The sequence below is a fragment of the Chelonoidis abingdonii genome, chromosome 2, assembly GCF_003597395.2.
Source record: "Chelonoidis abingdonii isolate Lonesome George chromosome 2, CheloAbing_2.0, whole genome shotgun sequence".
Classification (NCBI taxonomy): domain Eukaryota; kingdom Metazoa; phylum Chordata; order Testudines; family Testudinidae; genus Chelonoidis; species Chelonoidis abingdonii.
This window is the reverse complement of record NC_133770.1, coordinates 195,742,868-195,757,340: the sequence shown is the minus strand read 5'-3', so window position 1 is coordinate 195,757,340 and position 14,473 is coordinate 195,742,868. Positions and strand designations below refer to the sequence as shown.

The following is a 14,473-nucleotide window of genomic DNA, read 5'->3' as shown; positions in this document are numbered from 1 at the left end:
CACTTCCCACCTTCCTTCTCCTCTGTCGGAGTCACTGGAAAGAAGGAACTGAGACGGGGTCGGGTCGGCAGGGGTATATACGCACTGTCATGGAGGCGCCACTCTAGGGGGCTCCCCTGCTGATCCGACAGGAGCCACTAAGGGAAAAAGTTTCCGACATCTGTGCACGCGGCGCGCACTCACCTAATCTGTAATGGACGTGAACAACATATCTCAAAGAACAACAGTTATGAAAAGGTAGGTAACTGTCTTTTCTCTAGACTCCACTGGAACTTACTTTCAACTTCAGTTCCTTTTAAATAATTTTTTGTTCAGGAATGTTCATGTCTTCCAATGAGCACCAAAATTTTTTAATATGGCTATCATATAAAGTCTGCAGAAGGGAAGTTCTGTTCTTTTACAAGGCCCACCGAAATGGGGCTCATCTTTTTGCAAATTTCAGCAAGTCCAGAAGAGAGATGTGTGTGGTGGGGAAATGTATACCTGGATGGGATAAGGGGTGGGTAATGGATGATGCAAATGGTTACAGGAAGGCTCTTATCCACATAGAAAACTTCAAGAACTTTTTACTGGAGATTAAACTTTTAACGTTCAAAGGTTTTAGAAATTTCTGAGGTTGATAAACTCCTTCCCTTTTGGTTCTTTGTTCCCTCTGTTCTTGCCCCTCTCAACTCAGATATATCTCCTGGGGGCTCCTCCAATACCTCTTATGTCCCACCCAAGACCTCTGTACTTCCCTGTCTCCTTGCATGCATCTCTCTTCTTACGTCTGAAACATTCCACACCCTTTCAACACCTCACTTTAGTCCCTTGTATGCACCTATGTGTCCTTTTGTCCTCTCTGTCCTAGTACCATTCCATGCCTTATCTCCTTTGTACCTCTAGGTTCATTTCAACCTCTCATGGATGGATGCTCTGCCTGTCCTGCCCCTCTTCTTTGTCATCATCCCATATTCTCCAGTGTCTTTCAGTCAGAGACTGGGGAGCACTACTTAATGCCATTGCTCCATGTCCCCAGTCTTCTATTACCCTCCACTATATCTCATCTTAGACTTCTGCCCTGACATCCTCCATCTGGTTTCCTACCCCTATTTCTGACTCAGGCCTGGTCTGCACTACTCATTTAGGTTGACGTAAGGCAGCTTACGTTAACCTAAGTACAGACTACTGCCTTGTCGTGCTGATGTAATTGCCTGTTAGGGGGCTTATTTCTTCACCCTCTCATTTCCCTGGTCCTTCTTGCATGAACAGAGAGCAACAATACCCGAAGTCCGAAAGTGCAAACAATTCAGTGTTTATTGGGGTGAACTTCCAGCAAGCATGATTCCAGTTTTCTTCCTTAGTGTCCCCGTTTCCAGCTCTGACACCACAGAGCCTTCCCATTCCTCCCCCGTAGCAAAACATGATTCCAATTCCTTCACCCCCATTCCCTGTTCCAGTTTTCCCCCCTACTTTTTGATTAACTGCAGACTATATAGTAAAACTTGAGCTGTGCTTAGCTATACTGTAACTAATTATTTTACTGAAATTTAACTAACCAATTTTAACATATTGAAATATGATTATTTAACCAGTTATATTCCACCACCTTAATTGGTTTACACCCAACAAAATTAATTATACAGCAGACAAAAACAATTACTGAAATTTAACTAACCAGTTTTAACATACTGTAATATGATTAACCAATTGTATTCTACCACCTTAATTGGTTTACACCCAACAATTACAGAGCCAGACAGAGATTATACAGACAAACAATAGGGAAGTAGAGACTGGAGTGATAGAACAATACAGAAATGAGGATTTTCTACATTCCAGCTATTGATAAGTGAGTTCTTGCCAGACAGGATGCTGTTAAACTGTTTCCTTCTACATTTTTTAGGCTCTTTCCTTTTTTTGGAGGTGATAAGACTATTAGGGCAGGATTGTATTCCTAACAACCCAATAGCATCTTATTTTAATGTGACTAGTTTGGAATGTAAGGATGTGACCATACACTTTAGTTTATGTCTGATCTCAGCTGCTTAGCTGAAGGCCTTAGTCTGAGGCCTTGTTCTTAGGCTGTCACATTAAGAGAAGGCCCATACACCGGCAGACAGTGATTTTGATTCTTTCTTTTATACCTTTATAACTAGCTAAGTAATAAGAATACACCTAAATATTTTAAAATATAGGCCTTTGCAGACAAGCCTGAATATCTATATCCTAACAGTGCCCTACTACACCGACATAATAACTCCACCTCCAGAAGAGGAATAGGTCTTACATCGGTATAGTTAGGGTGACAGTGTCTGTATAGACACTACCTTACTTACATTGGCTGTTGGCTAGCTTGTCAATTTCAGGGCTCTTGCTGGAGCAAGAAAGCTGGACAGCTAAAGCCTGGCTGCCCCCTGCTCCCAGCCAACTGTGCCTGCCCAGTTCCCCATTCAGGGTGCTGTTCCTGGCGGGTAGGTGAGAAGCCCGGGCAGCTGCCCCCTGCTCCCAAATTAAATCTGTAGTGTAAATATGGAGGTCATGCAACCGTAAGACCTGTAGTCATTAATGGGTCATGTGAAAATTTTTTCTGATACTTACAAATCTTTCCAGAAAAATACCTGTGGAATGTAGAATGTGGTATGCAAAACTTGAAGATGATCAGTTCTGATTGTGACTGAGGAGTGGTTTAAAATTTGGACTTATGGGCACTTAGTTTCAACCTTAATTACATAATATCTATTGATGCTCCCATATTACACGTAAATGATTTGAATTACTATTGTTTTTCATTTCCTCAGTTTTTAATTTGATTCCTTGTCTAGTTAAAAAGCTCCCTTTATAAAAAAAAAATATAACCGCCTCTTATTACTTTAATGTGTTATACAATTTAGGATATTTTATTTTGTTTTGCTGATTTTGATACTTTGTTACAATGCGTTTTAAATAAGAGTTGAGAGAAGATATTAATGTCTCTAAATTTATTAAACAGGCCCAATCTGGATCCATTAAAGTCCATTGGAATTTTGTGATTGGCCATCCCATCTGAGGTCTTTCCAAATGGAAAAAAAAGGCAGAATTACTGATTTTTCTCCAGTTGTTAATTTTCCTATTTGGTCGTTCATTTCAAATTGAGAAATTACATAGTTTTCATCTCAAAGTATTATGTAATTTATGCTTCAGTTTCTGTGTGTTCCTTGTCATTTTAGAAATATAGATTGGTAAATGCTTTTTCCAAAAAAATTGTCTTTTTGGAGTCCTAGTAATATTCATTTTTACCAAAGAAATTTATGCTGCTCAACATGTTTTATAAAACATAATAAAAATCTCATTTGTATAAGATTTCTCCTATTCTACTTGGAATCTCATCCACAGATTCCCAACTCTTTGAAGTTTCCTTGAAGATCCTGGAGCCCTTCAGTTTTTTTGAATTTGAGGTAGGTAAGCATATGCGCGGATGCATGCGTTAAATTGGTCGACCCTCTCCCTATGTCTGCATCTGTGCTTCATGCTCCTCAGTTACTTTTTCCTGACAATTAGGTAGGACATTTGAGCCCCAGACATTCTTTTCTTTTCCTTGGTATTTATAGGCTGTAATTCTTGTAAAATATATTGGTTAAATGTTTAATTTGTTTTATTAAGAATGTTGGAGTGTTCTGACATTTTTATAATTATTACTTCAAATAAACAATCAACCACCCTCCGTATTTGTCAGAGAACAGACATAGACCTATGCAGGTCTATAGAGGCCTATCAGGATCATACATTACATTTTTCTTGTAGAGATCACAGCCTTTTACAGGATGCCTGTTTTGTTCAGATAGACTTCCTTCCTTTTACTATTTACTTTTTAAAGAGTTTTGATTTCCTCCCCTGAGGGCAGTATAGGCCAGCACCATAATCCATTATTCACTTGAGCTGGTTTTGACAACATCAAGAACGATGAAGCACTGAGTTTTTGTTGATAGCTTCTACATGCGAATGCTCCATTCCTCTTCATTTGAAGACATCTTTGGGGGTTCAGAGGCAGTCCTTTGCCAGAAAATTGTGACCATTTAAAGGATGTCAGTTTTGGAAGTGAAGACTCCAGATCCTGACTGAAAATTCAAATGCCATATTTCCCATGAGATACTATAGTTTGTCTGTGCTCCTTAATGCAAGATATTTTTTTCTTATAATGAGCTGATTTCCAGAGTGTTTCTCTAATAACTTCATGTGGAAGTGAAAGAAAATTTCTTGGACAATGTCCTCAAGCCAAGAAAGCAAGCTTCACAAGTTGATCGTCATGCTGCAAGGGGTATAGCATCTCATCCACGACTGAGAGGGACTGAAGAGCTCTGTGTAAGCTCAGAACATGGGGAGAGAGAGCTCAGTGGTTTGAACATTGGCCTGCTAAACCCAGGATTGTGAGTTCAGTCCTTGAGGAGACCACTTAGGGATCTGGGGCAAAATCAGTACTTGGTCGTGCTAGTGAAGGCAGGGGGCTGGACTTGATGACCTTTCAAGGTCCCTTCCAGTTCTAGGAGATAGGATATCTCCATTTACTTTTATTATTATTATAAAAGCTTTTCTTTCACCAACTGAAGTTGGCCAAATAAAAGAAATTACCTCACACTCCTTGTCTCTCTGATATCCTGAGACCATCACTGTACACCACACTGCAAACAGGGATTCTCCAGTAATAGGTCTCTGTGACTCTGCTCAATTCCAAATGTCCCCTATTCCATGTCAAGTGAAGGAAGAAGATATGTAAGTTTCTTGAGGAGAGAAGTATGGTCTTTTGATTATAGCAGAGAACTGAGAGTCAGGGAGATCTGTATTCTATATCTTGCTCTGTCACAGACTTCATGTGTAGACGTGGTTGGTAAGACACATAGTTGCTTCATCCCTTATGGTCCCTATCTATACAGTAGATGCACTGTAGAAGTACAGTAGTAGTAGATACCTTCAGCATCTTCAGAACAGTTTATATTCAGTCCAGAACTTCTTTCACAAGCAAGGCCTAATACTTCAATGTGACCAAACAACAACTTTTATTGTACAGATCTTCCTTCTGAGCACTTTGTTTGAAATGTTGAGATTTTTTCAGGACTTCTTGGAAATTGTTCAGGATGTCCATAATCCCTTTACTGTAAAACCATGAAGTGAAATGGATGATGTTCAGTCATAGTGACATTTTAGCACCCTTGTCTAGGGAAAAAGATACTGTGTTACCTCATCTTGGCTTGATTGGATTTGTAAGTGGTCTCTTCTGGTATATTTAACAACTGTTTAGGGGGGTTTTGGATGGGGGGAGACATTGTGCAAGTTCTCCTAAAGGTCATAATTTTTGCTTTTCAATTTCTTGTTCTTTTCAAAGGTGGCCTGAATATGTTCTTGCTGAAACATTTTCTTTGCTATCAGATATAAATTTGATCCCAAACAATCTTCTCTATTATTACTTTAAACTCCTGTGATACTGTTCTTCAGAGTACCTTTTTTGTTCTTCAGGGTACCTTTTGAGTCTGGAAGTTACCTCAGCCAGGTGAATAAATGATCTACACCCTCGGTTAAGCAAGCTGACCATTAGAAAAAAGAGGGAGTTGTGGTTCAGAAGTTACGTCCTTTTCTTCTTGGTGATTCATCTGAATTTCACTTTATTGAATCATATTTTCTTCCAACCTTGATTGATCTAGGAAAGAAATAGTTATATAAGCTGCACAGTTACACTGAGTGCTTTAGTTATAAATGAACTAGAGCCAGTTGCAGGTTTTATGTACAATTTGTGACTTTACTATACTGATAACTGTATTTCTCTGTTGTGAGAACTACCGTACGAGGGACTGGAAGGAAAATTCTGCTTTCACCTGACACATCCCAATGAATGATACTTAGTAATCTGCAAACATTTTGTAAGCATTGCTGTTTAGGCTCTGATGCTGTTGTGGTCATTTGATATGCTTGTACGGTTCTACATTATTTTCATAATCTTCATCTGTTGTCCATTAAAGGCAAATGGCACAGCAAAAATAAAATTGTACCCTTTGCTGTTCCTTAATGATGCATAATTATGGCCTGATTCTTTTCCACCAAAAATTTGTACTTGTTCTTTATATTAGAAATATCAGATCCTGTCGTCTTTTTCTTGTTTTTGTTATTGGTTATTTTGTTGTTAAAGGGTTATGTTTGATGTTGATGACAGAACAGGCTGAAATCTGAGCTATACTTCCCTGGCTTTCAATTAGCCTTTTGTGATGGCACTATCCCATTTGTTCCTTCAGCAAAGAGGAAGGTTATAATCTGATATTACTAAAGAAAAACCACAGAGGAAACCCATCTTTGAGGCCATCTTTATATATGTACATAAACACAATTTTATTTTTACTTTGCAACTTGCCTTTAAAAGGCACTACTTTACTATAAACTAAAGAGTGGGAATATGTGGAGGAGATCCAAAGTAGGAGAAAATGGGGTTACTTTATCTGAAACTGGAGTTCTCCTATTGGGTCATCTCCTCCACTCACCCGCCATACTCCCCTCTGAGCTTTGCATCTTTGTGATTGGCTTCCAGTGTAAGTAAGGGAGCGTGATATCAACATGGATAAAGGGAGCTGGGTCAACCTGTTTGACACATGCATGCTTACCTACAAGAAATTCAAAATTTCAAAGGCTCTGAGATAATAGAGGCATCTTGAAGAAACTTCAAACTGTTGTTCTATGGAGGAGATTGTCTAATGGAACTCCAGCTAATGGTAAGTAACCTTATTATTGTGAATATTTATTAGATGCCCACAATGCTTATGTATTTTGCTTATGCTTACTAGTGAAGAGTGTAATGTTATAAATTTTCTGCTGTAAATTACTATTTAATCTTTTTTTGAAGTTACTGTTTAAATAAGTAGTGCACTATTTATTTGTCCCATTTTACACATTTTCCATTATTCTTGGATTTTGATTTTCTTTAATCTCTGGCAGGTTTTACAGTGAATGATAGCTACAATCAACAGAATCATTTTTCAGCTGTACAGCAGCTACAGGATTCAAGCACTCTTGAGTCTCAGGCTCTTTCAACAAGTTACCATCAACCAAATCTGCTTCAAGTTCCTAACCCAGAGACTATTAATGTGGTGAGTATCTATGAAAGATAGAATATATTGTTGTTCATTCTGTGAGGCTGACCTTGTGAAGACATTAGCTCTTCCAGGGGATGGTCATGAAAAGCACCGAGAAAATGAGGGAAGATTCAAGAAGACTTTTCTTGCTTAGTCATTTTTCTTTAAGATGCAACAAAAGCAAAACAAACTGGAAAAAAACCAAAAAAGGCAAAATAATAAGTTTCCCTGTCTACATGTTTAAGAAATATAAAAACGTGTCACTTTATTTTATATTTTCTGGCAGTTTCCTTTCTTAAATCTAAAAATCAAGATACGTGTATGTTATGGATACACTTGATATGAGTCATTGAAAAAACCTTACATAGGCAGATCAGAAATTCATTATGCTAATTTATGGAACAACTCCTATGGGTTAGACTTTTAAATGTTTCTCAGGTTTTTTTTAATTTTTTGGTGCAAATGACATGCTTTGTCATTATATAATCTTAGCATTACCTTACTGTATCCTACTTGAATGCATGCTGTAACTACTTTGAGATTGTTTTCCTGATAGCTGCGCTATAAAACTGCATAATATACAACCACTTCATATCCTCCTGTGATGAAAGTTGGGCAGGGATCAGAAGACCTGAGAAACTGCAAAGTTAGATTCATAGATTCTGAGGTCAGAAGATACTATCAAGATCATCTACTCTGATCTCCTGCACAATGCAGGCCACAGAACTTCACCCGCCTGCTCCTATAGTAGACCCTTAAACTCTGGCTGAATTACTGAAGTCCTCAAATTATGATGTAAACACTTCAAGTTACAGAAAATCCATCATTTTACTGTAGTTTAAACTTGTAAGTGACTCATGCTGCAGAGTAAGGCGAAAACCCCCCAGTTCACCTCAAAAGATGGGTTTTAGTATCTCCAGAGGAGTTAGGTGAGTATTTTCTAGCTATCTACATTAGAGCTTCCTTTTCCTTCAAATTTCATGATGTACCAGCCTCACTGTGAGGCAATGCTGTCATTAGTCCTATGAAAGGGCTGTGTATAGTGACTGCTCTTTGATTTTGCCCGTTACACGACCAAACAATAAGACCTGATTGCAAATTTGACATAGTTGGAACTCCCAGTGAGAGGGCAAATTTGTAGTCTACTGGCTCTGTTTATCCTGCACTTTTGCTACCCTCCTTACCTCACAGTAGAGGAGTGCTGGTCCATTGTTAATGTTTAGATCCACTGTCTAAATTCTTAGAGAGTTTGTGTATTTATAAATTTATGCTCTTATACCATTTCTGTTGAATACTTGAGATGTACACTTGCCCCAAGTCTGTGATACAGACTTCTGTGCCTTGGCTTTAGTATTGCTGGATTTAAGATTTATCTTGGATCTCTATTTTATTTCTAGACTACTCGCCTCATACAGGATCAGTCACAAGAAGAACTTGAACTGCATGCCCAACGCTCCCAGTTTCTTGAGGAGAATGAAGATCAAAGCAGACGTTCATACAGGTCTGTTATTTCATTTTAGCCTGTGTTACTTGATTTGCTTATTTTCTTACATTACTACCATTTAAATGTAGTCAAGACCAATACTGTTAAGTGCTTTGGAAATAAGCAGTGCCATCTAAAAATTGATCCATGACTTTGTAGAAAGTCAATATAAAAAATACGTTGTGAAGGCTTTTTGATGATCATTTGGTTCACCTCAGAGAACAAAGGTAATACAACATTCTGAACTAAACTTTAAACGGTGGAGAATCATCACTGAGAACGATTCCAAATAGCTTTCAGTAACCTGTCTGTGGGAACATACATTCTTTAGAGTGTTTGTCCATAAACATATGTGTAAAGATACGTATTCCACTCCTGGTGTGCGAGTGCTCTCTGCACTTGAGATCTGAGTCTTTTGGCCAGCAATATCCATGGGAACCATGTATGATCCCTGAGTGCCTGATCTTAGGGCATAAAGGGCAGAGCACCCCTTTCAGCATTCAGTTCCCTTTCACTGCCCATGACTATGAGATGGAGCTGCCTAGTGTCCATGACTTGTTGTGTTTACCTTCACTGTTTTTCCTATGTCTTGTAAATGTTAGTGTTAAATTAGAGTGGGTAAGTTAGGTTATTGTCCTGTTTTGTCTGAGGGACTCCCATATCCCCAGCAAATTTATCATTCATAAATTCTTCTTGGAAAGGATTTTAGAAGCCAAGGAAGCATGTTTGCAGATGTTTTTGTTCCACAGCTCCATAAGACTGACTGCAGAAGTGCCCTACTATTTTAGTCCTACTCCTTGGATAAGTTCCACCTTTTTCTATGAGTGTTTCAGTGACCTCAAGATTTGTCATTTCCAGAGGTTCATCATTCAAGGATCCAGCTTCTGTCTCTGGTAAGACAGACTGTAGCGGGGTGGTTACTCGCTCCTGCCCTGAAGGGCTTAAACAGCCCTGGGAGAGGGCTGTGGCAGGGAAAGCAGCTACTAGGCTGATTGGGGAAGCAGCTGCAGCTGGGCCACGCCCCAATCAGGCCTCAGCTGCCACTATATAAGAGGCTGGGAGCCAGGAGCTCAACAGTCTGTCTCTGCGTTCAGAGAGAGAAGGGCCTGGCTGCAGGGAGATTAACCAGGTATCTGGAGTGGAGCAGGACTGGGGAAAGGCCAAGGGAGCCAGGGTGCTCCAGCCTAGGAAAGCCCCAGGCTGCAGGCCTGGTAAGGCCTATTAGGTACTGGGTTGCAGGGGCAGCCCTCAGGTAGCCAGAGGCAGCAGGTCCAAACCCCTTTGCCTGTGATGAATGGCTTATACTGCAGTCTGACCCAGTGAACAGGGGCTAGATGGAGGCTGGGCAGTAGCCAAGACTGAGACGAAGTGGGGATAGTGGATGGGGGTTCCCCTGGGAGGGGGAGACCCAGATTGTGGGGGTACTGCCAGGGGGCAGCACCCGTTTAAAGGGGCACTGGTGTCCTGGGAGGGACAAGGGGGCCAAGCGGCAGCGGGATACCAGCCTGCAGAGGGCTCTCCGGAGGCTGGATGAGCTAATTCCCTGAGACAACCAGCAGGAGGCGCCGCAGCAGTGAGTCCCACACGTTTACGCAGACAAAAAGCTTTCTGAGAATAAGGAGCATCACTCCTTGGAGGAGGAAAAAAAAAAAGGTTGATTGCCTGTGAAAACTTCCATTAAAAAAAGATCTAAGTCCCCTATTCTCCCATCCCAAAATTAGGCCTTTGTTGCATGCAAGATTTGCTAAGATAGGTTTACATTCTGAGCAGACATCCATTGGATATTCCTAATACTACAAAATGATGTCCCTAGGGTGGTGGAATCCTTCCAGTCATGTTTGCAATTATTTTTGTGCCACCCTCCAATCAGAACCATGCTGGTGATGAATTCATCCCTTGGGGCTGTAGTGACGCATGTGGAGCATCATGTGCAAGTCCTCTGCTTATGAACCCATGACATCCTGTTCCTTGCTGTTTATGAGGGCCTCCTTTTTTGGTTGCAGTTACATCAGGAAAACGAATTTGGAGAAATAGAAGCCCTCATGGTAGACCCATCCTGTACAATATTTCATTCTGAAATTATTTTTGTCCCCACCCTAATTCCTATGAAAGGTGGTTATGGACTTTGATTTGAATCAGATGATCCATCTATTTATATTTTTTCCTAAACGTCACTCAAATAAAGGAGAAGCTAGGTTGCATACTCCAGTGGGAGAGCATTGCCTTTCATTTACAAAGAACTAATCGGTTCAGCGTTTCCTTGAGATAGATTATAGTAGTTGCTGAGCAAATGAAAGTCATCTAATTTCAGCCCAAAGGCTGTCTGAATGAGCTCCTGGTTGTATTAGGTCCTCTTATGATATGGCTAGTTTAGATTTTTGCAATTCAGGTTTATTCTAATAGGGCTCAGGCAGCTTCCGCAGCTTCTTTGTGAAGTTTTCCTATCACAGATATCTGTAAGGCAGCCACTTGTGGGGGGAGGGACAATCCATACTTAAAAAAAAAAATATTCCATTTTGAAGCGTCAAGGTCAGATCCTTATTTTGGCAAAGCTGTACTACGATCTCTCTGATTAGACTGAGCAGTAAGCTTCTTAGACTAGGTTACTGCTTTGTCAGTCACCAAGGATAGAATGAGCGTGTGTGTGTGTGTGTGTGTGTGTGTGTGTATGTATGTATGTATAGATATGAGTCTAAAAATATGGAAGAAAGAAAAGTGACTTACCTGTACAGGAACTGAGTGGTGATTGGGCTCCTTTGTCCTTTATGCCCTTGATATGGAGCATGATGATACTCAAGGTGCATGTGAAACCTATCAAAAAGATATACTTACAGGTCAATAAGCTAACTCATTCTAATCTAGCACTAATTGCAAGAAGTATAGTAAAAACAGTTAAGGTAAGTGTGTTAAGATGTAGGCACTAAACACACTTTCTCCCAGCCATGGGTGATGAGAAGGAACTGCAACCTGTGCAAAATACATAACCTGTGGTACCATTGGATGGCAGTCACATTACCCATTACCCATACAGAAGATGCTGACAATTCAGTATGCAGAAATGGCAAGTTGACCCCTTTTGTAGAGCGGATGATAGGATTATATCCCTGTCCACTGTGCTATGAACACCAAAAAAAGGGTCTAAAACCAGGAATGTTATGTGCTCAGGATGTTCCTGATGTACAAGTACACCCTATTTTAAATAAGGTGGTTGCGTCTCAATCACCTTTCTTCAAAGTGAAGACATGGGTGTTTGAAATTGAGTGGTGATTGGCAAGCATTTTCAGAGTCAAGGGAGTGTGTGTTCTTGTTTTTTTAAGAGGTTGCAAACTTTTGTATGTTAAAGAACTCTATGTTTTGTTTTGTTTTTGTTACTAGCTCTAATTGGAAGATATTGTAGAAACGCAAATTAACTATAATTTCACAAGAAAAGACAATTTGGGGGAGAAGTTCAACTGTTTTGTTTCACCGGGTTGGAAATAAACCCATTTTATGTTTTTTATGAAACTTCCAGGGATTTTTTTTAAATAATTGGAATGTTTATTAAGGTAATGCGTGAAATCAATATGAAATATTTTTGCTGCCAAAAAAAGATGTTTTTAGCATTCAAAAATGTTAGCAATGGAATGATATGCATCAAAACCGATGCATAACATGGTAAATTTCACAAAAGAAGATTTACCATGTGTTGACAATTTTTTGTGAAAAGTTTCTTTTCCAGAAAAGGCCAATTTTGATCAGAAAAACTTTTTGTATGTAAAATTTTAACCTTATCTGCTTCCACTCTCAATGGACATTGCAAATGTTAATGAATTAATCTTCACAAATAACTTACTCTTCCTCACAAGGATATCCTCATTTCCCAGTTGAGGAAGCTGAGGAACGCAAAAATTAGATAACTTGTCCAAGCTCATAGAGTGTGTGTGTGCTAGAGCTATTAAGAACTGAATTCTGTTGTTGTTTCCCAATGATTCTGGACAAAATGCCACCATTGTTGCGCCACTTTATAAGTTGCTGTTGCACTTGTTTTAGGTAACTTAGGGCTGGTCTCCTCTACCAGGGAGATAAACGGTGCTGCAATTGATGAAGCAGCAATTGATTTAGCGGGTCTAGTGAAGATCTGCTAAATCGATGGTAGAGTGCGCTCTGGTCAGTCCTGGTACTCCAGCTCTCTGAGAAGAGTAAGGGAAGTCGACCGGAGAGTGTCTCCCATTGACTCAGTGCCATGAAGACACTGGGCTAAGTCGACCTAAACTGCGTCTACTCCAGCTACATTGTTCATGTAACTGAAGTAGCGTAACTTAGGTAGGCTTAGCCCCGTAGTGAAGACAAGCCCTAAGATGGACAAGGATTTGAATTACATGTGATGGGATTTGGAGAAACCAGAAGACCAAGGATATTTTTATTAAACAATAAATAGAACCCATCCAAAGGGTGCAGTCTAAGAGTTATCAGCTCCTGCAATTAAGACCCAGAGGAATCAGTCTAGCACAAAGAATGTAACAAATACATTGCAGCGTGCAGGTAATTAGAATGTGATAAGACATTTGTGATCAGAGTTCTCCCAACAAATTTTTTGGTGGCCTCAGAGTTCAGCCACAAATTATTGGTGATGGGCACACTGACACTTTTTTCATAAAATATTTTATTAACTTTAGGAAAAATAAATAAATATGCACATATATACATCCGAATCATTGTAATCTATTTATGTAGTTGTTTTTTTATAGACTCAATGATTAAATTAAATAATGCGCAGTTGTCTTTATTCTTTACTGGACCTAAACAGTATAGAAATACAAATAAGGTGCTTTGCACATTCTTGTCTTTTTTGTTGTTAATTCTTTTGCTTTTTTGGTCTGTACAACAATTCTAAAGTAAACTTAAAAATGCTTTGACATAATAGAAGTCCAAATAATAATAATTGTGTGGAACAGACTATTTGCAAATGTTCAAGAGTTCTTTGAATAGAAAGTCTGCAGGATCTCAGGTTCCCTGTGAAACTAGAAGGGAGATTTCCAGGTTAGCATCAGTGAGGCAGTTTCGGTACTTGTTCTTCAGAAAATGCAGTGGACTGAATGCCCTGTCACACAGCAGAATAGTAAAAACAGGGATAAGAAAAACAAAGCAACTTTAGCTAGAGGCTTGTAGGTGTCCTCAAACATGTACATATTACTTCAGAACTGCTATATTGTAGCACTGGGTTAACTGAAGTATATTTTCATTCTTGAATCATTGCATGTTTTCACCATGAGGAACTTGAGATTGCTTAAATCTAAAGAGTCAAAGGAAGCTAATCTGTTTTGCAAGGCAGTTAGTTTGTTTACAGCAAAAAACCTGACCAGAATTGTTGAACGGGTCAGTCACAAAGGTGTACTGATGGAAAAAGTTTCCCTCACTGAAACGATTTTCAAGTTCCTCCAAGAGGATACTTAGGTATTTGGTTACAGCTAAGCCAAGTTTATGCTTGTCATAATATCTTTCCCCAATCTGAACCTTAGAGTCCAAAAAAATGGGGTACCAGCGTGAATTCCTCTAAGCTTAATTACCAGCTTAGATCTGATAAGCTGCCACCAATCAGGACTTGGAGTGCCTGATAAACTCTGGTCTCCCCAAAACCTTCTGTGGGGACCCCAAGACCCAAATTCCTTGAGTCTCACAACAAAGGGGAATAAACCATTTCCCTTCCCCCTCCTTTCTTGCTCTGGGTACACTAGGAGATCACCGTGATTCAAACTTCTTGAATCACAATACAGAGAAATCAGGTTGTTTCTCCCCCTGTCCCAGGCTTTTCCCTCCTGGGTTATCCTGGAGAGAGAGACAGATTCAAGCTCCGTGAATCTAAAACACAGAAGAAATTCACCTTTCCTCCTTCCTCCCTCACTACTCCTTCTCCCCACCAATTCCCTGGTGAGTACAGACT

The 14,473-nt window shown here is 39.7% G+C and overlaps 1 protein-coding gene across 10 annotated transcripts in view; it reads left to right on the top strand.

Moving 5' to 3' along the window:
- The window catches only part of ZNF236 (zinc finger protein 236), a 200,841-nt gene that overhangs the window by 89,673 nt on the left and 96,695 nt on the right, over positions 1-14,473 (top strand). For all 10 annotated transcript variants that reach the window (XM_075062894.1, XM_075062898.1, XM_075062893.1 and 7 more), the window contains exons 17-18: positions 6,934-7,085; positions 8,468-8,571. In XM_075062894.1, the coding sequence (XP_074918995.1) occupies positions 6,934-7,085; positions 8,468-8,571 (256 nt within the window). The remainder of the gene's footprint in view (positions 1-6,933; positions 7,086-8,467; positions 8,572-14,473) is intronic.